General features: G+C 41.6%; 2 protein-coding genes across 4 annotated transcripts in view; both read right to left on the bottom strand.

The window, feature by feature from the left end:
* Window positions 1-5,789: 5,789 nt before the first annotated feature.
* On the bottom strand, window positions 5,790-13,362 carry si:ch211-119o8.6 (uncharacterized protein LOC556659 homolog). 2 transcript variants are annotated; one of them, XM_060929853.1, is made up of 3 exons: window positions 10,376-13,362; window positions 7,787-7,806; window positions 5,790-7,680 (listed from the first exon to the last, which is right to left on the bottom strand). In XM_060929853.1, exons 1-3 carry the CDS (start codon window positions 10,637-10,639, stop codon window positions 6,159-6,161), a joined length of 1,806 nt encoding a protein of 601 aa, XP_060785836.1. In that variant the 5' UTR covers window positions 10,640-13,362; the 3' UTR covers window positions 5,790-6,158. The 2 variants fall into 2 exon arrangements, with proteins under 2 accessions (XP_060785836.1, XP_060785846.1); XM_060929863.1 differs by having other exon boundaries at window positions 7,954-10,466.
* Window positions 13,363-13,442: 80 nt separating this feature from the next.
* copb2 (COPI coat complex subunit beta 2) overlaps window positions 13,443-25,112 on the bottom strand; it is a 73,313-nt gene continuing 61,643 nt past the window's right edge. The window contains exons 18-22 of one of the 2 annotated variants that reach the window (XM_060929840.1): window positions 22,614-22,706; window positions 22,129-22,312; window positions 21,547-21,621; window positions 14,967-15,095; window positions 13,443-13,862 (exon numbers count right to left, since the gene is read on the bottom strand). In XM_060929840.1, coding sequence (XP_060785823.1) covers window positions 13,767-13,862; window positions 14,967-15,095; window positions 21,547-21,621; window positions 22,129-22,312; window positions 22,614-22,706 — 577 coding nt within the window. In that variant the 3' untranslated portion in view covers window positions 13,443-13,766. Of the gene's footprint in view, window positions 13,863-14,966; window positions 15,099-21,546; window positions 21,622-22,128; window positions 22,313-22,613; window positions 22,707-25,112 lie in introns of both variants that reach the window. The other variant, XM_060929831.1, reaches the window with a different exon arrangement.

The following is a 25,112-nucleotide window of genomic DNA, read 5'->3' as shown; positions in this document are numbered from 1 at the left end:
ACAACCATAAATCAATTCAGAAAAAGCTGTAAGTGTTCTTGCATAATATACAAATCATACATGTGGCAGTCTGGGGGGAAAACTCTCTGGCCATTATGGCTGAATTCTGGAAAACCAACAATGCTGATTTTCTGCCAGTGACTTTTTGACTACTTTACCATACCACCAATCAAAAGTTAATGCTTAACTGGGCCAACTGAAGGGCATTAATAGCAGTGTCTGGTTTTAGCTGACAGAACTAACATGATGTAATTTGCCTCAGGTGATATGGATGTTGCTGGCATGAACTTGTTTGACTGTAAATGTTCTTTAAAATTTACCAGTTTTTTCTAATCAGTAGATTAGGCTATAAATGGGAGTGTCAATGTGGTGGTCTTTCAGTGGAATCAGAATGAAGGCTTTAAATGGGTTTCTTGCCTTTCAATTTTGGCAGGCTTTAAAGTGCTATACTCTTGTTTTGAGGTGCAAATGAAATGGTTTAGGAAAGCCTGTAAATGGAAAAATTGGCTGTTAATCCCCCCCTGCCACATGAGTTTGACAGTCCTAGTTGCACAGGGGGAAGATTACTAAAGCCTTTTTGCTGTTCAGTCAATACACAGGTATTGAGAGGGGGAAACTTTACACCGTTGTGTAGCTTGAAAGTGTATGCTGCAACAGAGCTTGAACTAGGTGCATGGACGGAAGGCTTTTCAGAGTAGTTGGACTAAAATTTGTGCCTTAAGCATGTGGGGCATCATAAATGTGCACTTTTTTTGTATACATCTATAAAATGTACAGCTGTAGGAAATGAGCCCCTAAATATGATGCACCCCTGAAGTAACTTATTCTTAAGTGAACATTTCACTCATGACACAATTTCTTTCATTTTAAAGACCTGGCAATGGATGGCTGTGTGGCAAACTGTACTGCTCTTGAGGTTGTGGAAGTAACTTTCACTTCATTGTGACAATTTTCATTGTTGGCTTGTGTTTCACTTAACATTTTGCTCACTGTTTTGGGGATGAAGGAAAAATAAAGATTATTTGTACCCTTCTTTTTTTCTAAAAAGCTTGTCTTCTGTCAAACTCTATGCACCTGAATGCAATAGTTGCTCAAATGGCAAAACATAAGTGAACACTGGCCCATGCAGCCCAAAGGGCAGGTGGTTAGGACATGAAGTGAAGGAGGATGGTTGCCTGATAACAGTTGTCAGGGAGACTGATTTTTCTCCTAAGGTTGACTTGGAATCCTTACTATGTATGGTCAAACCAGTGGAATGACTGTAGACAGCTAAAGCATTCTGTAAAACTAACTTATGGTACTGTTATAACCTATTTTTAGTATTACTAATCATAATCCAGATACTCATCTTTAGACCTCTTCACATAAATGGATTAAAACTGACCTTTTGGGGGTCAAGCATGTACATTTAGTCAAGCCTCTGATTCATATCATATATGAAACTGGACATACAGGAATGTATAAAGGGTGAGCAGGCATAAAAATGCAGGATATTTTAATAGGATTAGGCTTTCCTACAACAGTTGATCCTCACATTCATAAAATCCCCATGACTCTTTGAAAATTTATTGGGTGCTAAAATGAGAATGCTAAGCTACCTTCAGTGTGAAGATTAAGGAAAGCTGAACTACCAATAAATTACAGCTTGTCTAAGCTTCTCATGCTTTAAAGCCAGTCTCGCTTGTAACTTACATTTGTACTGGCATGATTGCAAACGAGTCTGTAAATCTGGCACACTTCTGGCCTTTTGTTACCCTTTTTGCTGACTGAAGGCAGAGGGTCCTCTGGTCCAACTGTAAACCTGCATGGTTATCATGTGACCAGCCTGGAGCCAATCCACCAATTGGGGAACTCAGAGGGCCACTCTCATTGCTTTAATGTCTCCTGTATGAGGAGGCATTGGTGTGATTAGATAAAATGTGCTGCAGGGTAGGCTAAATTATAAAGCTAATGTTAATTTTTTTTTTCCATCAAGCTGTAGCCCACCAGGAATTCTACCAGTTTTCCCAATGAGCCACACCAGTTCTGAGTAGTGATCATGTCTTTACTTTCTCAAAACCGCAAACGGCATGCTCAATGTTAGATTCAACCAGTTACTGTCTCTGATTGACCTAGTACTATAAATTCATGTAAAGTAGTGAAATATTTTCATGGTAATGAAGTTTGAACTAAATCTTGGATCTTGTTCATTACAGTGGTGCTTGAAAGTTTGTGAACCCTTTAGAATCTTCTATATTTCTGCATAAATATGACCTAAAACAGATTTTCACAAATCCTAAAAGTAGATAAAGAGAACCCAGTTAAACAAATGAGACAAAATTATACTTGGTCATTTAATTACTGAGGAAAATGATCCAATACTACATATCTGTGAGTGGCAAAAGTATATGAACCTCTAGGATTAGCAGTTAATTTGAAGGTGAAATTAGTCAGGTGTTTTCAATCAATGGGATGACAATCAGGTGAGTGGGTACCCTGTTTTGTTTTAAAGAACAAGGATCTATCAAAGTCTGATCTTCACAACACGGTTGTGGAAGTGTATCATGGCGCAAACAAAGATTTATGAGGACTTCGGAAAAAGTATTGTTGCTCATCAGGCTGGAAAAGGTCACAAAACCATCTCCGAGTTGAGACTCCACCAATCCGCAGTCAGACAGATTGTGTACAAATGGAGGAAATTCAAGACCACTGTTACCCTCCCCAGGAGTGGTAGACCAACAAAGATCATTCCAAGAGCAAGACATGTAATAGGCGGTGAGGTCACAAAGGACCCCAGGGTAACTTCTAAGCAACTGAAGGTCTCTCTCACATTGGCTAATGTTCATGAGTCCATCATCAGGAGAACACTGAACAACAATGGTGTGCATAGCAGAGTTGCAAGGAGAAAGCCACTGCTCTCTAAAAAGAACATTGCTGCTTATCTGCAGTTTGCTAAAGATCATGTTGACAAGCCAGAAGGCTATTGGAAAAATGTTTTGTGGCTCGATGAGACCACAATAGAACTTTTTGGTTTAAATGAGAAGTGTTATGTTTGGAGAAAGGAAAATACTGCATTCCAGCATAAGAACCAGATACTGAAAGTAGAAATTTACATACTTTTGCCACTCACAGAGATGTAATATTGATCATTTTCCTCAATAAATAAATGACCAAGTATAATATTTTTGTCTCATTTAACTGGGTTCTCTTTATCTACTTTTTGGACTTGTGTGAAAATCTGATGTTTTATGTTTCATTAATGTAGAAATATAGAAAATTCTAAAGGGTTCACCAACTTTCAATCACCACTATATAAAGATTTTCCTATGATTACATTTGAGCAATTTAGGCAAATCTTTATTAAGCATTTTATTTCTCATCTATTTTATTTTATAATTATAGGCATTGTTAGAGAAACTGGATTGTAATCTGTATGGTTGCATTGTCTACCAAAAGAATGTAAACCTTCACATAAGATAGTGTCTTGTAAAAGTATTCATCCCCCTTGGTGTTTGTCCTGTTTTGTTGCATTACAAGCTGGAATTAAAATGGATTTTTGGGGGGCTAGCACAGTTTGATTTACACATGCCTACCACTTTGAAGTTGCAAATTCTTTTCTTGACACAAACAGATGAAAAAAACAAATCTGGGGTATGCCCCCCCCCTCGTATGAGACCTCTAAATAAGAGCTGGTCTAGCCAATTCACTTCATAAGTCAATTAGTTGATTAAGAGCCACCTGTGTGTACAAAGTGTCACATGATCTGTCACATGATGTCTGTATAAAATCAACCTGTTCTGGAAAGACCCTGATTCTGCACCACTACTAAGCAAGCAACATAAGCAGCACTCCAAACAGGGCAGAGACAAAGTTGTGGAGACTTATGGATCAGGGTTGAGTTATATATTTCAAAAAAAATCCTAAACTTTACATATCCCACAGAGTACGATGAAGCCCATTATAGCAAAATGGAAAGAATATGGCACCACCACAAACCTGACGAGAGAAGGCCACCCATCAAAACTCAGACTGGGCAAGGAGGGCATTAATCAGAGATGAAACAAAGATAACACTGAAGGAGCTGCAAAGATCCACAGGGTAGATGGGAGTCTCTGTCCATAGGACTACGACATACGCTCCACAGAGCAGGGCTTTTTGAAAGAGTGGCCAGAAAAAAAAAAGTTATTGCTATTTTATACACACAGGGTGTTTAAAAAATTTATATTTGAGATGTAAATATCCCAGTAACTACACAGTCTAAGCAAATGAAACTGTAAATGTTGAACAATAGAAGATTTATTCTTCAAAATTTGAATGAGAAATTCAAAGATGTGGATTCCATGACTGATTTCACAAATTTTCAATACAGATGAACCTGCTAAACCATCTCTTCCAATGCTGGTGGTCATCCAGATCCTTTTGCCCTGCACAGACAGCCTTCCTCTTTGAACTTTTTGTGCCATGTCCAAATATGCATTTTTAGAGAATTCTCTCATAAATGCACAACTGTGCGTGAGCGTACTCTAACATTTTCTTTTCCAGTGAATGGCATTTCTATACCTCAAAAGACTTAAAAAAAAAAAAAAAGACCCGTTTCCACACATGCTAACATTTGAGGTCAATTGAACGAGAATTGGCGAAGTTACTCGAATGTGAAATATCACACTTTTTTTTTTAAACACCCTGTATATAAACCAACCATATTTGGAGTTTGTCCAACAGCATGTAGCAGACTCCCCAAAGACATGGAATATTCTCTGGTCAGATGAGACTAAAACTGAACTTTTTAGCCATCATGGGAAACACCATGTGTAGTGCAAACCCAAACACTTCCCCAACACCCTCAGAGCACCATTCCTACAGTGAAGCATCGTGGTGGCAGCACATGTGGTAGCCATCATGCTATGGGGATTTTTTTTCCCTTCCATCTGCAGGGACAAGAAAGCTGGTCAGGATTGAAGGAAAGCTGGATGGCACACAATACAGGGCAATTCCGGCGGAAAACCTATTTGAGTCAGCCAAAGGTTTGAGATTGGCATGAAGGTTCACATTCCAACAGGACAATGACCCTCAGCATACTGCTAAAGCCACACTGGAGTGGTTTAAAGGGAAACATTTAAATGTGCTGGAATGGGCTCGTCAGAGCCCAGGCCTCAACCCAATTGAGAATCTGTGGCATCACTTGGTGTCCACCAACACATCCCATCTAACTTGAAGGCGTTGGAAGAGTTTTGCCTTGAGGAATGGGCAAAAATATACTAAGATATACTAAGCTAATAGAGACACATCCTAAGAGATTTGCAGCTCTAATTGGTCTAAAAGGTAGCACTACAAAGTACTGATTTTGGAGAATACCTATGCCTACTCCAGATTTCTGGTTTATCATCTTGGGTCACCCAACCCCCCACACACAATTTGCACCTTTAAAGTGGTAGGCATGTGTCACCCCCCAAAAATCCATTTTAATTCCAGCTTGCAAAACGACAAAACAGGACAAACACCAAGGGGGATGAATACTTTTGCAAGACACTATAAAATAAGTAAAAAATATGATCATTTTAATGGTGATTTACACTACAGTGCTCTAAAGCCTCACATGTCCATAAGCCAAGGTCATATATCACTAAATATAAAAGTTATCTTTGCCTTAAACAACTGAGTAATAACATTCTTGGTGTATAAATGTTACATCTACCAGAGGTTCTACTCCAATATTTTCCCCATGTTCTCTAATGTAATGGTTAATCTCTTCAAGTTGAGTGCAATGAAGAGATATCCAAGACAGCCTGGTTGAAAATGAGAACCAGACAGTATGTGGAAATTAAATTTATTTTATGAATTCACCATTTGACATGAAAAAAAAAAATCATCACTGCACACCAAGTACAAACCTGAAGGGGAGGGGAATGACATTGAAATGGGAAAGAAAAAATGTCTAGGCAAAACAGATTGTAACTACTTGAGAGGAATAACAATCATTAGCCAAATCTTACATTGACAAGGGGGGGGGGGGACATTAGATGAAAAGCTTATTCCTGATAAGTCTCTTCCCCTACTTGTTGGCATTCTGCAATAGATAGGTTTGTCCTTTTTTGAATAAAAATTCAGGTCATTCCCATGTTGCATGGACCTCTTCAGTATTTCAGCTAGAATGTCCCAGCACTATCAAAGCTTTCCCCTTACTCTGCACAGACGTACGGACTCTCTGCTGCATGCACAGCTAGCTGGTGCTTCCTCAGGTATGCTGCACTACTGAAACTCTTCTCACAATCACTGCAGTGATACATTATCTTTGCTTTGTGGTTTTGCATATGTCGATGTAAATTGCTGGAGCTGCTAAAGCTGTTTCCGCACTCTGAGCAGTTGTAGACTCTGGCCCCTGTATGGAGCTGTTGGTGAGTTTTAAAGGTATCTTTACGGATGAAAGTCTTCCCACAATCATCACAATGGAACTCCATCCTGGTCAAATGGGTCAACTGGTGGGACCTCAGAGTGCTGGAGCAGTTAAAACCCTGACCACACACTGTGCAACGGTGGCGCCGCTCATTTTTGTGCGTTTCTTCATGAACTCGGAGATGGGAGGAAGCAAAAAAGCTTTTGCCGCATTCACGGCAATGGTACGGTCTCTCCTTAGTATGCGTTCTTTGGTGGACCTTCAAGGATGGCCTGTATCGAAAAGCCTTCTCACACTCGGAGCACTTGTAGTTTCTTTGTTCTGAGTGGACTCGTCGATGGACACTGAGCTCACCTGATGATACAAAATTCTTCCCACACTGATCACAGCTGTAGGGCTTTTCACCTGTATGAATGCGTTCATGAGTCTTAAGCGAATTCCGATACTTGAAAGCTTTGCCACAATGACTGCATTTGTATGGCATGTCACTTGAGTGGATCATCTGGTGCGACTTGAGATGGTGGGCTCTTCTGAAGCTACTGTCACACTCTGGGCATTTAAATGGCCGTTCATCCTGATGCGTTAGTTGGTGGATGGTAAGGCTCTGCTTCCACTTAAAAGCCTTCCCACATACTGAGCAACTATAGGGTGCGTCTCCTGCATGTTTGCGCAAATGAGCATCTAGATGACCCTTCAGAACAAATCTCTTATCACACTGATGGCAAGCGAAGGGCTTTTCTCCTGTGTGTCTTACCTTGTGTACCCTCAAATCTGCCGATGTATGGAAAGACATGCCACATTGGTCACACTGGTACACTTTGATTCCCTTGTGTCGCTGTATGTGCAGTTTTAGCGTGCCTTTTCTCCCAAAGCTAGTCCCACACAAAAAACAGGTGAAAGGCTTCTCTCCGGTGTGGCTTCTTTCGTGGCTCATCAGGTCTCTTTTCCTTGTGAACTTCTTTTGGCAATAGGCACAATGGAGTAACCCCTCATTTGTATGTAGCCGCTGATGCAAACTAAGTTCCTTCTTCTGAGTATATTGCTTTCCACAGGTGGAACACTCATATGGCCGCTCTATGGAGTGGGATGTCTGATGGGTTTTAAGGGCTGATTTGCTTTCAAAACTTTTGCCACACACAGAGCACAGATTGACTCTCAAGGCTATTAAAGAAGATGGGGCACTTGGAGTTTGGGGTTTCGCATCCATACTTGTGTTTGATAAGTCATTGGAAGCTTTTTTTGCACTGGATCTCAAATGAGAAGAAAGCATTTTCTTCTCAATTTTTGAAAGCTGTTCATCCTTTAATCTGAAAAGATGCCAATTGTATTAGGGTTCAAAGACACACCAAGTAATTCTAGAGTCACAGCTAGTCCTTGCTAGGTAGGTATGAGCAAAATAAACACCATACATACCTGCATCTTCTGGGCTGCTTCTAAAAATATAGAACACAACTGTTTATTTCGTGACAAGGTCAAATCATGTCATGATTTAAAAAAACAAAACAAAAACCCACGCACACAACAAAAACCTCTGATGAACTTTACCATTAAATGAGTGACATCCTTCACTTTAAACCCACCTGAACATTAAAATAAGCTAATATCTTCAGCTCTATTGGGTCATATTTAAACCTCACTTCCTTCGCAATACATTGTTTTACACTTTCCTCCGAAGTCACATCTTTGGTTGTATCTGACAAGACTGTGAACCAAGCACATGATAGAACAGTTTGATGTACATGGCTGCTAATGCTTTTCTTGATTAAATGCATTCTACTTTCATTCCCATGTTACTTTATCTTGTTGCTACTTTCATGAGCATATAGTGGCTCACATGGCAGTCAGCCAATCCACTGATAAAATCCTTATGTTACATTAAAAGGGTGTCCAATAGATAAGGACTATAGTTCATATTGATTTTCAGAGAAGACAGCCTTTCATTTGATGCATTGATTTAATCAGAACAATTGGTTCATATATTTCTTGGTCAATCAAAGCACCTTCATGTGCTGGCACACTACTCTTGTAAATTCCACCACCCAAAGAAACCAGTGACATGGTCTGACTGTTGGTAGGAACTGCTTTTACTAAGAATATTAATTAGTTTGAACAAATGCTAGGCAATCTTTCCATAATCAGGAATACAAAGGAATGTGGAAACTGAGCCAAACAATACATAACAGCCCAAAACTATAAATGCCAAATGCTACCACAACATGGTTGCCCCACCTTTAAAAACACTCAAATGAGGGGGGAAAAAAAAAAAAAAAGATGCTAGTCAGACTGAAATACTGTGTAATGTGTAAGATACTGAATTACTAGAGACATTACGAGGAAAGGTGAAAGACTACAGCTACATAAAGGCTACGTTTACATTAGACCGTATCTGTCTCGTTTTCTTCGCGGATGCACTGTCCGTTTACATTAAACCGCCTGGAAACGGGAATCCGCCAGCGTCCACGTATTCAATCCAGATCGTGTCAGCTCCGGTGCTGTGTAAACATTCAGAATACGCGGATATGCTGTGCTGAGCTCTAGCTGGCGTCTCATTGGACAACGTCACTGTGACATCCACCTTCCTGATTCGCTGGCGTTGGTCATGTGACGCGACTGCTGAAAAACGGCGCGGACTTCCGCCTTGTATCACCTTTCATTAAAGAGTATAAAAGTATGAAAATACTGCAAATACTGATGCAAATACTGCCCATTGTGTAGTTATGATTGTCTTTAGGCTTGCCATCCTTCCACTTGTAAGTGGTAAGTGATGTGCGCTGGGATCACACACAGCGGCTCAGTCCCGAATCACAGCTCGTTCACTTCACTCGCGTGCTCTGTGAGCTGCGCAAGGCTGGAGTGCGCACCCTCCAGAGGGCACTCGCTGTTCAGGGCGGAGTGATTTGGAGCGCAGGATGCCTGCGGAGCCGAGCGTATCCGTGTATTGGTATTGCTGTGTGCACGCAAATCGTGTATTGGTGTTGCTGTGTGCACACTAATCGTTTTAAAAACGTTAATCTGATGATCCGCTGATACGGTCTAATGTAAACATGGACAAAGTCACCCTGCTGAGGAGTTCAAGTACTTGCTTATTTTCCATAGTCTGTATTAACACATACGGTTAGCTAGTCATACAGCTAAGGAAAATGTTAACTGACTTTTTTTTTTTTTTTAGCAGAGGTTAATTGGACATCCAGTCAATTGGACTAGGCAAGCATATTGGAGCCTTCATCTGCCTGCTGGGCTAGCTAATTGCCCACCCTAATGGGAGGTTGGAGTAACAAGCTGAGTGTCATGCAGAACGTCAATACATTTAGACTGAAAAGGTTTTCTAAAACTAGCATTCATCTTTAGGACACTCGTTATCAAAAAGAGATAGCTAAAACTTAATCCAGATTTTCCACGGTCACAATTTCACCCAAACTGTTGTTAAGGCAAGACACTAGAAGTAGAGATGACAGCTTGTCACTGGCACCCAGCAGATTAGCTGAGACATAACTTTTAAGAAAGCTTTAAGCTCCGACCTCTTGGCACAATCATTTCAGATCACAGACAGTTTATCCCAGAAAAGCACACAATATATGCGTCAATCAGCGTCACTGCATGATATACATATCAATGTCATATTTAAAAAAAAAAAAAAAGCACTAACTAGAGTGAAAAATTAAGCCACATTGTATTTATTTTATATCTTCTAGATTTCTAGAAGACCTGCATCTATCAACTTTTACACATTCATTCTTAGCCCTAATTAGAAGCATATTATAAAAGGAATTATAAAACCAAAAAGTTCCCTATTGTTAAGATCCCTTTCACCTGTAATATGTTCATTAACTATAATGAAAAAAATTGCAATATTTGAGTAAAAGCAAACATTATGCAGGAAATACACAAACCTATTATCTACATTACATTTACCAAACATCTCAATAGTAAACAGGTCTTATGTTTATCTTTCAAGATTCTTTGAAGACTATTAAAACTTAACCTGCTCAAACATAGACTCACCATTTTACTTTCTGTGTTTCCCAAAATGAGATTTCCACTGTTCGATCCTGATATCTCAGAACTCACATTTTGTAAAGACACCTTACACAATGTCTCTCTTAAACAAACAGGACATTTCAGAGACTGCGTTATCTCCCAGTAACTTTGTACACAGCTTTTACACAACCTGTGGTAACACCTTAAAACCACAGGATTGTTTAAACAACCTAAACAAAATAAACATATGTTGTCCCCAGAGGGAATTATTCTTCGCACACTAGTCATGCTCCTACATAATGGAGAAAAGGATGTTTTAAAAGGATAGTGCAATACTCTCCCTGCTATACTAAGTGTAAACTCGTAGTTAATTACTGACAGGTTTGACTTACTGCCCAATTATCATTGCATGTGCAGGGAGTTTTCTTCCTCTGGCACTTCATAACAGCTGACTCTAATGCTGATTAGTAGTCTCAGCACCACCTTCTGGAGAGGATGGCAAGTTTTGCTCTCAAACTTTTTCTACCTCTTTTTTTTTTAAACCCCTTCTGTTCCTGACAAAAATACATTAAGGTTCATCATTAATTCATTTTCTATGCCACTTATCATTTGCCGATCATGGGGGAAGCTGGAGTCAATCCTAGCTGACATTGGGTGACAAACAGGAAACACCCTGGACAGGTTTTAATGGGGCTAACACAGAGACAAACAGCCATTAACACACACACCTCTGGGCAATTTAGAGGAGCCAGTTGACCTAATCTGCATGTCTTTAAATTGTGGGGAAAAAACAGAGCACCCGCAAGAAACCCATGCAGGCACGAGGAAAAGGTGCAAACTCCACGCAGAAAGCCCCCAGTCAACCAACAGGTTCAAACCTAGAACCTGCTTTCTGTGAGTTGACAGTACAAACCAGAGGGACACCAAGGCTTTCACAAGCCAATTCAGAGATATAATCTTTCCAGCATTTCCCAAGTCTGCCCTGGTGTCTCCTACCATTTGGGCATGTCCAGAACACCTCACCTAGGAGGCATCCAAGACAGATGCCTGAACCACCTCAGCTGGCTCCTTTCAAGCCGCTCTATTCTGAACCCCTCCCAAATGTCTGAGATCCTCACCCTGTCTCTAAGGGTGAGCCCAGACACCCTTCAGAGAAAGCTCACTTCTGTGGCTTGTATCCACGATCTTGTTCTTTCGGCCACTACTTGCAGCTCATGGCCATAGGTGAAGGTAGGAAAGTGTTTCAACCAATAGCTTTGCCTTTTAGCTCAGCTCTCTCTTCACCACGACAGACCAGTACAGCTTCCGCATCATTGCGGAAGCTGCACATGAAGTAAGGACTCATCCTTAACCCGGAGTGGGGAATTCACCCTTTTTATCTTAGAACCATGGCTTCAGATTTGGATGCACTGATTCTCATCCCAGCCGCTTCGCACTTGGCTGCAAACTGTCCCAGTTCAAGCTGGAGGTCACGATTTGATGAAACCAACAGGGCCACATCATCTGCAAAAAGCAATGATGCAATCCTGAGCCCTCTGATCAGGACATTCTCCACCCCTTGGCAACACCTAGAAATTCTGTCCATAAAACTTGCATACAGAATCGGTGACAAAGGGCAGCCCTGGCGGAGACCAACACCCACCAGGAAAGACTTATTGCATGCAACACAAACCAAGTGCTTGCTCTGGTTATGCATGAAGTTTGGGGGTACTGGGTCTGCCCACCATGCTCCAACTCATCACCAGGTGGTGATCAGTTTAGAGCTCAGCTCCTATCTTCAACCGAGTGTCCAAGACATACAATCGCAGATCTGAGGACACGACAACAAAATCGATCATTGATCTACAGCCTAAGGAGATGGGTTGGACTCTAAGATACTTAAATGTATTGTTATTTTACAAACAAAAGCACATAAATTATGATAGGGTGAGTGGCTGTGAGGGGGCTTTCTGTGTGGAGTTTGCATGTTCTCTGTGTATCTGTGTGGGTTTCCTCTGGATGCTCTAGTTTCCCCCACAGTCCAGACATGCGGTTAGGTTAACATGGGGCAGCCTTGGGCTGAAGTACCCTTGAGCAAGGCACCTAACCCTCAACTGCTCCCCAGGCACTGTAGCATGGCTGTCCACTGCTTTGGGTGTGTGCTCATTGCTCACGTGTGTTTTCACTGCTTGAGATGGGTTAAATGCAGAGAGGAAGTTCACTGTACTTAAGTGTACATGTGATTAGTTGTTGTTGTTCTTGAAAGTAGATGTTTAACATTTATGGAAGGAGTCTCCAATGTCAGCACACTGTACAGTCAGTTTTCCCAACAAGGGAAAGCTGTCAGGACAGAGTAAATTGTACTTTTTAGTTTTAACAAACTCTCTCATTAACAAGAGAGAAGAAAGAGGGGGCTGGTGAGGGAGCGACAGTTTGTAGCTGGTATAACATATGTGATAAGTGATAGTGTCACTCTTTAGTAAATGAAATGTTTGCTATGGTATAAGAGGAATAAACCACATCAGCATATGGTGTTAGTAGAAAATAAACTTCTGGGTGGTACGAGTTACTCCACTTTTTCCTCATGCCATTTTGACACTGGCACAAAGATTCACCACCTAAATAAAGACCAGATGAACGGTATTAATTCAGTTCCTTGGACAGCCTCTCCAAATCTTGATGTTATTTTTGTCTCATATCTTAAATGTGACAGAGAAATACTGTTGAGGAAGAAGTTCAAGAGGACCTGAAGAGTTGCACATTTATCACAACACATTTGCTGATTGCTGCAGTCCCAGGGAGTCAGCCATTCCTTCATCTCATCTGCAGCTTGTCCAAAATGTCACTGCTTCATTTTTATAAACTGGTAGAAAAATAAACAAATCGAGCAAGACCAGACCAAACGTTGTTTGTTCATGCTTTGATTTCGTCACTGGTTTATCTGGTTTACTTGCAACACAGAAATAAAGGTACTTTTCACTCTACTTCTCCTTAACCTTGATGGTAACATCATGATGTACCACCATCAATGATTCATCAGAGGTTAAGGTCCAATAATATGTATATTAAATAATTTTTAACAGGTCCCATGTACATTTTCTATATGCACAAATTTTTAATTAATGTATATATTTATTTAGCACATGAATCAAGTGGATTCACATGAACAGACATGACTCAAAATGTACAGTTTGATGTAATGGCAAAAAAAGAGAGAAGGAGGAATAAACAAGACGATCCTGCATGTAGTACAAAATTCTAATTCAAGGATTTCTCCATATTTTCCCCCCCCAGATACAACATGTCCCCAAAGGATATCCTGCTCAGTCCACATCACCCCTCCATATCTTCACTTCTGGGACGCTTTGTGATTAACGACAGGACAACTACAAAAAGGCTTGGTCTTTTAAATAAAACTCAACATCTTGGTACGTGATCAGTCGTCTAAGAAGTCATCATCCAGATTGACGTCTGTAGTGTCGATGTCGTCCAGCTCCAGGTTGTCCAGGTCATCCTCCAGTTCCTCCAGAGTCTATGAGCAAAGTCAAAACACAATTATTAAAACTTAAAATACTCTAAAATACACAAAGGAGTAAGTGAATTAAGAAAAAGATCTAACCTAATCAGAAACAAAATCTTTCACTCGAATTAGACATTTTAACAAGTTACAGTTAAGACTAACATTGTCTTCTATGAGGGACTTTCACATGACATCATCGAAACTGCGGAATTGTTTACACCGCCAGACTGCTGGGCAAGCTTTGTGTTTGCCAGCAACCGGCACAAGTGTATGCGATTATTACTATTAGAAGCTTACCTTTGTCATAATAAGGTATTTTTCTTTATCAGGAATTTTCGATAACATTCTGGCATGAAACCTGCCTCGAAATGTTAGTAGGCACCTGTACTTTCGTATGCCTTTAGCATCCCTGGTGTATTTAGAAGTCCCAAATGCTAAATAGTTCAGGATGTCGTAGTATCCTGATAGCCGATCTGCCATACACTTTTCAAGGGAATGGCACTTAAAAGTGCCATTCTGTGTATGGGTAAATTAAGGAGCAGCAGCCTTTATTTTTGTCACATGTACACTCAAGCATAGCGAAATGCATCCACTGTATTTAATCAATCTGAAGTAGTGAACACACACGTGCACAGAGGGAGAGAAGTGTGCAGAAGACAAATTCGTTTGTGGGTAAATTATATGGATCTGTGATGCCTGCATGTTTCAGCTTTTGGATGTAACGCAATCTGTTGATTAAAAATCTAAATTTTTAATCGTTTCAGAGAGATTGTACTGACTGCAGTCATGTCTATTTTTATTATTAACTGTCACAGCTGTTTGTTTGCCCAGCAATATGGCAGATGCTGTGTGAAAAACAAAAATCTGTGACATCAGTGAAAGTCCTCTATAGGCTTAACTTCTTTATGCTTCAAGTGTGTCTGCCTTCAATAAAGCCCTTATTTAGAGTCACATTTGGGTCCGAATGTGAACAATTCCAAAATAATTTAGCTTACCCTGTTAACTGCTATTCTGTATAATTTCCCTTTGTGATAATAGTGATTAAACTGTACTAATCTCTAGACTGACATTGTAAACTGTCTGAGGTTTATGTCTGATGTTTTAATTGGTGCAGACCTTTTCCCTAAAGTTTATAATGTCTTCCTCCTGTTTTTTAGCAGGTTCAGGCTGTGGAGGAGCTACTGGAGCAGCTACAGGAGCAGCCACAACCGCTGATACTTCTGCTGTCTCCTCAGGTTCAGCAGTCTGCTGTGAACACACGCAAACACACACAAAGTTTATTTCCACCTCACAAATCTAAGGTGCAATAATCATCAGGGAGCACTGGGAAAAAAAAAAAGTCGTGAGAAAACGTGCAATAAATACCAGGGATGCAAACACAACCATGGTCAAAAAAGAGTGAGGTAGCGCAGCGACGCGGACCCCCCCCCACCACACACACAATATCAGTCAGACAACAGTTTCAACAACACAGAACATTTCTTAATTACTATTATTTATTAATTCAGTTCCCAATCCATCTTCAGTTCCCCACCCCAAAGTCAGTCCATCTTTACTCCTTTTTCTTCCTTTTCTTTGCCACTTCCTGAAGTTTGTGTAGTGCTTTGGATGTATGCACCACGAACTCATATAACACACACGGGTTACACATTACCATTTGATCACTCGATGTTCTAAAATAGCAGCTAGTCGGGTGCTAATGGTTAGCATTTTAACTAAGCCAGACAGCCACAAGCTTTAATAAGACCAATTCTTGCATGTATAGAACGGTATTACGGCACTTAAATATTATCTAGGAACAAAAAACAATAGTCATTAACCCATGTAGACACTACGTTGAGAACATATACAGTCATCATGCAACTCCTCAAATAACATTACGTTTTTCAGGCATTTTTTACTCCAAGGATAGGTCATGGCTAATATGGTTAGATGAAGGAGGCTAGGTTACGAGAGACAAAGTTATTTTATATATATATATATATATATATATATATATATATATATATATATATATATATATATATATATATATATATATAGGGGGCTGTTAAGCTCTTATTATCAGAAGAATTGTGCTCAAAATGAAAAAAGCATGAAACTTTCAGAGTTTGTTCTTGAAGGCATAAGCTTTAATTTGAAACGTGGAGGCATTCTCAGTTTGACCTCTGGGGTCAGCTAGAGGTCATTGACCTCCATGATGGCACATTTCTATGCATGAAATTAGAAAAGGCTGTATTTTAACACCTAAATGTGATGTAAATATAAAATAAATGTGTTTTTCCATGTTACTGGGCATGAAAAAAATCATATATAATACTGATATTCCTCTTAGGGGTAACTTCAGGGGTCAGGTAGAGGTCACTGACCTTTTAAATTTGAAGTTTCTATGCATGACATTCTAGACGGGTGTATCTTAGGATCTAAATGTGATAGAAATGTGAAATTAATGTGTATTTCCTTGTTTCTGACCATAAGAAACCCATTTTTAATACTGGTATTACTCTTACAGGTCATCTCTGGGGTCAGCTAGAGGTCACTGACCTCCAGCATAATGCATATCTATGCACGAAATTAGAAACGGGTGTATCTTAGGTTCTAAATGTGATAGAAATGTAAACTAAATGTGTATTTCCATGTTTCTGGCCATGATAAACTAATTTCTAATACTGATATCATTTTTATAAGTCACCTCTGAGGTCAGCTAGAGGTCACTGACCTCCACGATAATGCATTTCTAAGCATGAAATTAGAAACAATCTATCTTTGGATTAAAATGTGAAATACTGTAAATCTAAAGTAAATATATGATTCCATGTTTCTGGACATGACACAACTCATTTCTGATAAGTAAAACATCTCCAGTGGTCACAAACTATGTCAGAAGCTGAACACAGTTGCCCCATTTCCATTGATAATTTCAAAGTGAGTAATGTTTTGGAGCATTTGCTCTCATTTGCACTAGAGTTGAAGAATACAGTATATTGTAGTTTAATTTTCAGTCATTTTAATGTTGGACATTGATAGGGCAATTCTAAATTCACAGGAATAACTATGTCAGTCTAGCAGAGGTAGAGATTCAACGGAATTTTCATGTTCATGTTTTGTGTGTAGCCCATTATTTTCCCGCGGTTCAGAGTGGGGCAAGATCACTGGAAAACATCCCCCCTACACAAGATGCTTTGAGGCAACACATAAAAAGAGCAATGTACCAGGCTAATATATGGAACCTTGCTTTGGTTTCTCAACCATGTTTGCCCAGTCCATCAGACCGGGGATGGATTGACACCAATGCTGGATGGCAGCCACTTTGGACAACACTCCCTGAAGCTTCACAGGCTTGCTATGAACTTGTACACTGTGGTTGCAAAAAGGGTTGTACTGGGCACTGTAGATGTAAAAAGGCAGCCTTAAAGTGCACAGCACTGTGCACATGCTCTGGTGACTGCAGCGACTAAATCAGTGTTCTGTAGTTACAATTTGTAGGCCAACATTGTAATCCCCAAAGGTCAAGGCCCTTAGAATAAATGTAGATACTATAAGTGATTTTAAAATGTTCTTTATGGAACCTGTTCAACTGTTTACACTGCATTTAGAGTTTTGATTGTAGTTCAAGTTTTTGATTAGTTAAAGTTTATAATTTCTGACAAGTTGAAGTATATTTCTGTCATGTTCATATTCATATGGAATTGTTTCTTACAATCCAAAACACATGAGATTTTTATATAGATTTATCAAAATGTGGGATGTTTCCCAACCTTGCCTGTTCTCCATGATGTTGACCTCTCAGAATGATATCAGTATCAAAAATGGGTTTCTCATGTACAGAATCATAGAAATACAAATTTAGTTTACATTTCTATCACATTTAGAACCTGAGGTACACCCGTTTCTAATTTTATGCATAGAAATGCATTATGCTGGAGGTCAGTGACCTCTAGCTGACCCCAGAGGTCAAACTGAGAATGCCTCCACGTCTCAAATTAAAGCTTATGCCTTCAAGAACTAACCCTGAAAGTTTCATGCTTTTTTCATTTTGTGCACAATTGTTATGCTTAACAGGCCCACTAATATTATATATATATATATAAAATCTCCTTCTCACCCCCGGCAGGGGGGTGGTATCCATGTCATCCTCAAGCTCGGGTATATATATATATATATATATATATATATATATATATATATATATATATATATATATATGCACAATTATTTTAACACTTAGGCTTTGATTGTAGATGAGTAAATGACTTCCACTTCAATGCTGATCGTTTACTCCCAGTCACCGAGGCTCCAAAGAAATACACACTAGTAGATGAAATTCAGCAAGTTGATAAATGAACACACCTATCTGAGGAAAAGCCCGGGAGTCACATTCCTTAGCAACCAGATTGCCCAGCCATCGGTTCCATCCACTAACAGTGTAGCAGCTAGCAGTTTGTAACGGAACGCTGTTGAATATTATAATAGCAGCCAGCAGCTACACCAGGGGTGGGCAAACTTTTTGGCCCAGGGGCCACATTGACTTTTGAAATTTGCCAGGCGGGCCGGGCCAACACCAAATTCATACATATCGAACATAAACCGGAAAAGCTTTAGTGTTATTGTAAGGCCTTCACTGACAGAGACCCAAATGCAGATCAGATTGACATTTTAGTTCTCAGTCAACAAAGGCAGAGCAGAAAAATGCTTGCAGTTCAATAGATTGGCACTGGATCCATCCAGAAAAGTAACACACACACACACACACACGTGACAGTAAGAAAAGTAGCACACTTAATTCTTAAATTACATCTTTGAGCTGCCAGGATGAGTAGGATGCCAGTGTATTTGTATATTTGTATCATTTTATACATACAACTAAATTGCTTATCATTAAATTGAACTAAATTACATATCAGTACATATCATTTTTGTACATTTCACTGAACTCGTAGATTTACACCTGAGTGTTTTTTTTTTTTTAACCATCCACTTCCAGCCTGCCAGTACAACCAACCACACCATTCCAAAATGTGGTAGGAGAGGCACCACACCATTCCAAAATGTTTGCAGTTCAACAGTTTGGGTACCACACCATGCCAACATGTTTGCAGTTCAGTGGTTTGGCACTGGATCCATCCAGCCCACAAAATCAAACAAAACAGCTCAAGAAAGCAAAAAAACTCCAAACTGGTTTTCAGGTTCAAAGTCACTCACTGAAATATTTCCAGTCCTCAAAAAATCAAAACACAGGTTCCAAACAGGTTTTCATATTCCAAAAGGCCACTCATAGATCAGAATAACCTCCACAGGCAAAAGTCCAGGAACAGATATAAGCAGAAGCAAGGTCAGCTGCTCATAATATACCTATAGAGGTTTTCGACCCACGTGACCATTGCCATGTCAACAAGTAGACGGCGCCATTTTGACGGTCACAAATATGGCGACTACCGGTAGCGATACACTGTTGATCATGACGAAGTCTCATTGTCGAGTATTTTATCCGGCCTAGATGACGCGAGTAAGAATCGATATCACCAGAAAATCACGTTACCAGGCTATCTTTTTCTGGCTTTGCAGCGCGGGTGATCTTCCTGACCTGCAGTCAGGCGTGTGGAAAATACCAGGGAAAAAACATAAAAGAAAAAGGAGCGAGATGCAGAAAACACCTTCACTATCCAGCGACGTAGGGCATTTACAGGGCGAGCAGAGGGAGAGGTATTTGCAAAAATTGAGGTTAGCAGGCTTAGAGAACGATGTTTACCTGCTTCCACCAGGATTGTTCACTGACGTACGGAAGTACACGAAGCCCTCGTCTTTACCTGACTTCGGCCCACATGATCTGTATACCTATGTCGTTAAAAACCAGGCTGGGTAACATGCCTACATCAGCGGGTCGTCCCTGGAGCCGGTGGTCGCCATCTTATTACAAGCTAAGGTTTGTTCACATTTTCATTTACTTTCGGTCCTCAGGATAAACAAAATGTTATTAAATGTCATTGAAATAACTTCTTAGTCTGTTGAGACATGGCCCGTTATAAATTTGCTGTTACCAGGCAATGACCAAGAACTGTATTATTAGGGTTGGTGTAGTTGTAGCAGTGCACTAGCAGCTAGCTTTTAGCACTAGCTAATGTCAACAACATAGTAGCTGGTATGTTACTGTAGCAATGTTTACGTTCAGTCATTTGGATGACTGTTAAAACCTTTCAGTCTCAAGTCTTTCCTTTACTGTATTTACTAGTTTACTGAGCTAGCGCGCTCGCTCCCAGCCTGCCCGAGCTAGCGCGCTCGCTCCCAGCCTGCCCGAGCTAGCGCGCTCGCTCAGTAAACTAGTAAATACAGTAAAGGAAAAACTTGAGACTGAAAGGTTTTAACAGTCATCCAAATGACTGAACGTAAACATTGCTACAGTAACATACCAGCTACTATGTTGTTGACATTAGCTAGCTTGACCTTCAAAATGGCGGACCTGTGACGTCACGTTGAAATCTTCTATAATAGCAGACCGGGACATAAATGAGGGGCGGGGCAGACACCCAAAAGCACACGGTACTTAAAAACAAACATAGTTTTAACAAGTTTTAAAAAGAGAACAACATAGTTCCTCCAACATAGTTTTAAAAAGAGAAAGTGTTAATACTCACATTCACTCAGCAACCGCTGAGCTGTATTCGTCCGTGCTTGCGCTGACTGGTTGTTAGCATAATTAGCATGCTTGGAGGAAAGGTGCCGTTTGATGTTATATTCCTTTAAAACTGCAACGGTTTCTTTGCAAATAAGGCATACAGCCTTTGATCGGACTTCAGCAAAAAAAATATTTAGTTGTCCATTCTTTATTGAACACCCTGCACTCACTGTCCACTTTTCTTTTTTTTAGGACTACTCATTGTAAAGTTTTATCCTGTGTTCTCGAGATCATCAGTGGCACGGGCGCTAGAATGACTTCCATGGCACGCGCTGCACCACTCTGCAAATGTAATCTCGCGTGAATACGACTGACTGGAAAGATGGATCTCTAGAACACCTGTCTATGTGATAACACTGACGCTTATAGTTTATAGATCTGCTCAATTGTGTTTATATGATTGTCTTCCGCGGGCCGGATTAAAAATGCCAACGGGCCGGATGTGGCCCGCGGGTCGTAGTTTGCCCACCTCTGAGCTACACTGTCAATCTTACTATCTCTGCTGTCAATGGTTCCATATATCCACCAGGGGGAACCAAACGTTGTATGGTCTGCACAGTACTCGGGTCTATCATTACTACCAGAGTGGATTACCGGAGAGCAACACCCCCCCAAAAAAAAAACCCTCTTCGGATCTGCACGAATTACACAAGTCGCCCAAAATGCCGGGGAAAAAGCGGAATGCGCCGAAAAGCGCGCCGTTTGCACGCCTGAAATACAATTCACAAGATGCAAATATCCTGATATTCATAAATTGGTATAGTTCTGCTTCATTAACCAAACAATAAACATGATCTGATTTAGCATCAGAAAAATGATTTCCAATTTCTTTGGTCAGATAGTGACCGCAGGCTTCAGTAACACTTTTACATTATGCAACAACAAAGAGATAGCTTTTTTTATATTAGTACATGCATATGAAGAGAGTGTGTTATATTTGCCGTAAGGCTCATGACGGTTTCATAAGTGGGCACAGACAAGCAAAAAGGTCCTTGAAATAACTGTACAATTGTGTAAATGTACCTGTGTATGGGTGGGAAGCGCATCTTTGGGTTCATAATTGCTGGCTTCTTCTAGCACATTCCGCTCCTCATTGGGCTAAACAGACAGGGATCCACAGAGTGAGTGATAAAACGGTGGGAGAACTGTACAAATCTGCTTTACAGTAGCACTCAATAATGAATGAGTTCTCTCAAGATATTAAACATTTAAAAGTTAATTATTTGCACACCACTTGCTCAGGGGTGATAGCGTTCCGGCTAATTCGTGCCGTCACGGCACGAATTAGACGTGCCGTGACGGCACTTTTTTCCCACTAGTTCCATATCATGCGAATTCCCTTTACTGTCTATCTGCGCATCTCAGAATGACACAGGACAATGGGCGAACTAGATTTTTTTTTTTCCCCCAGCCACGGTACGCCGGAAATCCGGCGCGGCGCCGGAACGCTATCACCCCTGCTTGCTTCACACAATGTGCTGAATGCTCAGTTCTGATTGGTCAGAAGGAGCTCATTAATTTTAACAGCAGCTCTAAGAGTAGCATGCGTGAAGACCTGGAGGTTAAAGATGCTGAGGATGAAAGCAGAGTGTTAAAATCCCTCACCGTGACCAGTGGGTAGTCAGTAGCAGGTCTGCTTTTGCCTAGGCAGGTCTCTTTAAGGTACTGTTCAGCCAGGAAAGCCTCCTTCAACCCAGGGAACAAGTTCTCGTATTCAGTAGGGTCGGCCAGTGACTCTGCCGCTTTCTGATTGACTTTTGACAGGCTCTCTCTCCACAGCTTTACCACTCTGTCAGCATGACACAACAGGCCACATATTCAAACAATCCACTTCAAAGCTTCATTTTACAATCAACATATGATCACTATTATTGAATCGATGCCCCTGCCTAGATTAGCCACTAGGTGGCAACAGTACGTTGGAAAAAGGGATAGAAGGATGCCAGAGTATTTGGCAGTCAAGTACATGCACAAAGCACATACACGGTAGTGCTAATAAATCCTGGAGCCTCCCATTTTCATAATGAGTTAGTCCAAAACAAATATTAAGTTAACACTGAGTGAGGTGTTGAGTGTGTGAATGGAGGCACCTGGACACTTGGCTGGGCAGGTAGGTGCGAGCGAGGAAGGCAGCCTCAGGCAGGCGATTGGTCCTAATCAGAAGTTCTAGACACTGGTCCAACCTTTAGGTAGAAACAGCAACATCAACATGCGCATGTAAATACATTAGCTAATTTCTGAATCCATGTTTTAAAGGTAAGACGAGTCCTTTTTGCCCCCCAAATTAGGTTTCTAACAGCCAAGTAGGTCAGTTAGACATTTGAATGTTTTCTAAGTCCTTAAGTCCACCCCCAGTTCTCTCCCATTTTCAGAAACCTCTGCCCACAGGATCTATGGTGGCTCATAAAGTGTCTATAAAAATGACTTACAGTCATGTGAAAATAATATGTACATCCCATGAAATTGTAGACTTCTCAACATATTTAATCAAGCAAACATTTCACTCTCATTGATACAATGCCTACAGATAAAAGGTAATATACTCTAACAAATGACACAAAATTGACATTTTGCAGACATTCATAATTTAAATAAGTTTAAAAAAAAAAAAAAGGGACACCCTGGAAAAGACAAGTACACCCTTACGTTTATCACACTTTCAAGTCCATAAAATAAGAATCCGGTATTCCAGATTATATAAAAGCAAAAGTTATACTTTAGTTATAAAGGATCCTATGCCCACAGAACAATGAAATCAAAGCAGCAGTCTTCAACATCCTGCATAAGTCAAAGGAGAAACGTGTCCTCGCACTAGAATGTCTTTGCAAACGTCCTGCTATGATCACAAATCCAATATCCAAGAGCAGCAGCAGTGCAGATTATCAAACAGACGCATGCGTACACGCCTGCTAGGTTAATTCCAGTCGACTTCTCTCTTCTGAGAACAAACCAAACACTGTGGTCTGTCTCATTCAAACTATATTACACACATCCTCTCACTCAGTTGTCAGATTAAAACCTCCTGCAGGTGAAGGACCAGGCGGAATCTGTCTTACCTGACATCTAGGGTGTTCACTTTGCTATTGAAGTATGTCGTGTCCTCATGCCAAGATCTAAAGAGCTCTCTGAGGACCTCAGGACAAAAAAAAAAAAAAAAGGTTGTGGATGCCTATGAATCCAGCAAGGGATTTAAAAAGATCTCTACATTAATAAGAGTACACGTGTGGCGCAGACCAAAGACAGCTTTTCAGGAGAACCACCTCATGCCAACTCGGGCTGCACAACAAGATCAACTGTGAGCTACTGCTCATTTACGTATCCCCCCCACTCTTGCTTATATCAGAATGCAAGTGTGGCAGCGGGGGCGTGGTCAAGCGCCGGTCTGTGACAGGAGAGCGGAGTCAGGGAAGGTAAGTGGCAGAATCACTACACCTGAGCGCAATTAACCTGTGTTTGTGTGTCTTCCCAGTGACAGCGCCCTATATCAGGAGGGAGAGCGAGAGCGGAAGGAGCTCATCCCTAAACCAGACGCCGGTTGTGTGTGTGTCTGTGTTAGTCACTGGATATTGTTAGACTGAAAAGTGTGGCAATAAAGCCTAGTTGTAAACCTGATCTCTGTCCTGCCGTCCTCTGTGCTCCACCCACACATAGGGAACATACCACAGTGGTGCTGAAACCCGGGAAAGTGGAGCACCAACCCAGCAGCCCCATGGAATCCTCCCCGTTCGCCGACCTGGTCCACGCCCTCGCCACGGCTCAGCAAAGCCAGCACCAGGCACTCGTCACACTCCGAAAGGAACAAGAGCGGCGCTTCGAAGCCCTGGTGCTGGCCCAGCAGGAAGATCGCGAGGCGTTCCGGCATCTCCTCGCGTCGGCGGGGTCCACCAGCGCTCCGGCCGCGGGCCCGTCTCCCCTCACTGTCACCAAGATGGGCCTGCAGGATGACCCCGAGGCGTTCCTCACGTTGTTTGAACAGGTCGCCGAAGCCTCGGGGTGGCCGATGGAGCAGCGCGCGGCGCGCCTCCTCCCCCTGCTAACGGGAGAGGCACAGCTGGCCGCGCTACAGCTCCCCGCCGACCGCCGGCTGGCCTACGCGGACTTCCGCCGGGCCATCCTCCAGCGCGTGGGGCGCACACAGGAACAACAGCGCCAGCTCTTCCGCGCGCTGCGATTGGAGGAAGTCGGCCGGCCGTTCGCGTTCGGCCAGCAGCTCCGGGACGCCTGCTGGCGGTGGTTGAGGGCCAACGATCGCGACGCCGAGGGAATCGTCGAGCAGGTGGTACTGGAACAGTTCATCGCCCGCTTACCAGCAGGAACCGCGGAGTGGGTCCAGTGCCACCGCCCAGCGTCGCTGGAGCAGGCAGTCGAGCTTGCGGAGGATCATCTGGCGGCTGTCCTGGCAGCAGGACAGCAGATGGCATCTTCTCTCTCTCCCCCTCCTCCTGTGTCCTGTCCTCGCCCCATTCCCCCACCGCGGAGGCGGGGGCTGGCACCACCCCAGCCGGCCCGCCACACCCGCGGTGCCCTCCCGTTTCTCCCTTCTGTGTCTGTCTCTCCCCCACCTCAGGTGAGTGAGCCCCAGATCACCG

The sequence above is a fragment of the Neoarius graeffei genome, chromosome 1, assembly GCF_027579695.1.
Source record: "Neoarius graeffei isolate fNeoGra1 chromosome 1, fNeoGra1.pri, whole genome shotgun sequence".
Lineage (NCBI taxonomy): Eukaryota > Metazoa > Chordata > Actinopteri > Siluriformes > Ariidae > Neoarius > Neoarius graeffei.
The sequence above is the reverse complement of the archived record's forward strand: the minus strand, read 5'-3'. Positions and strand labels throughout refer to the sequence as shown.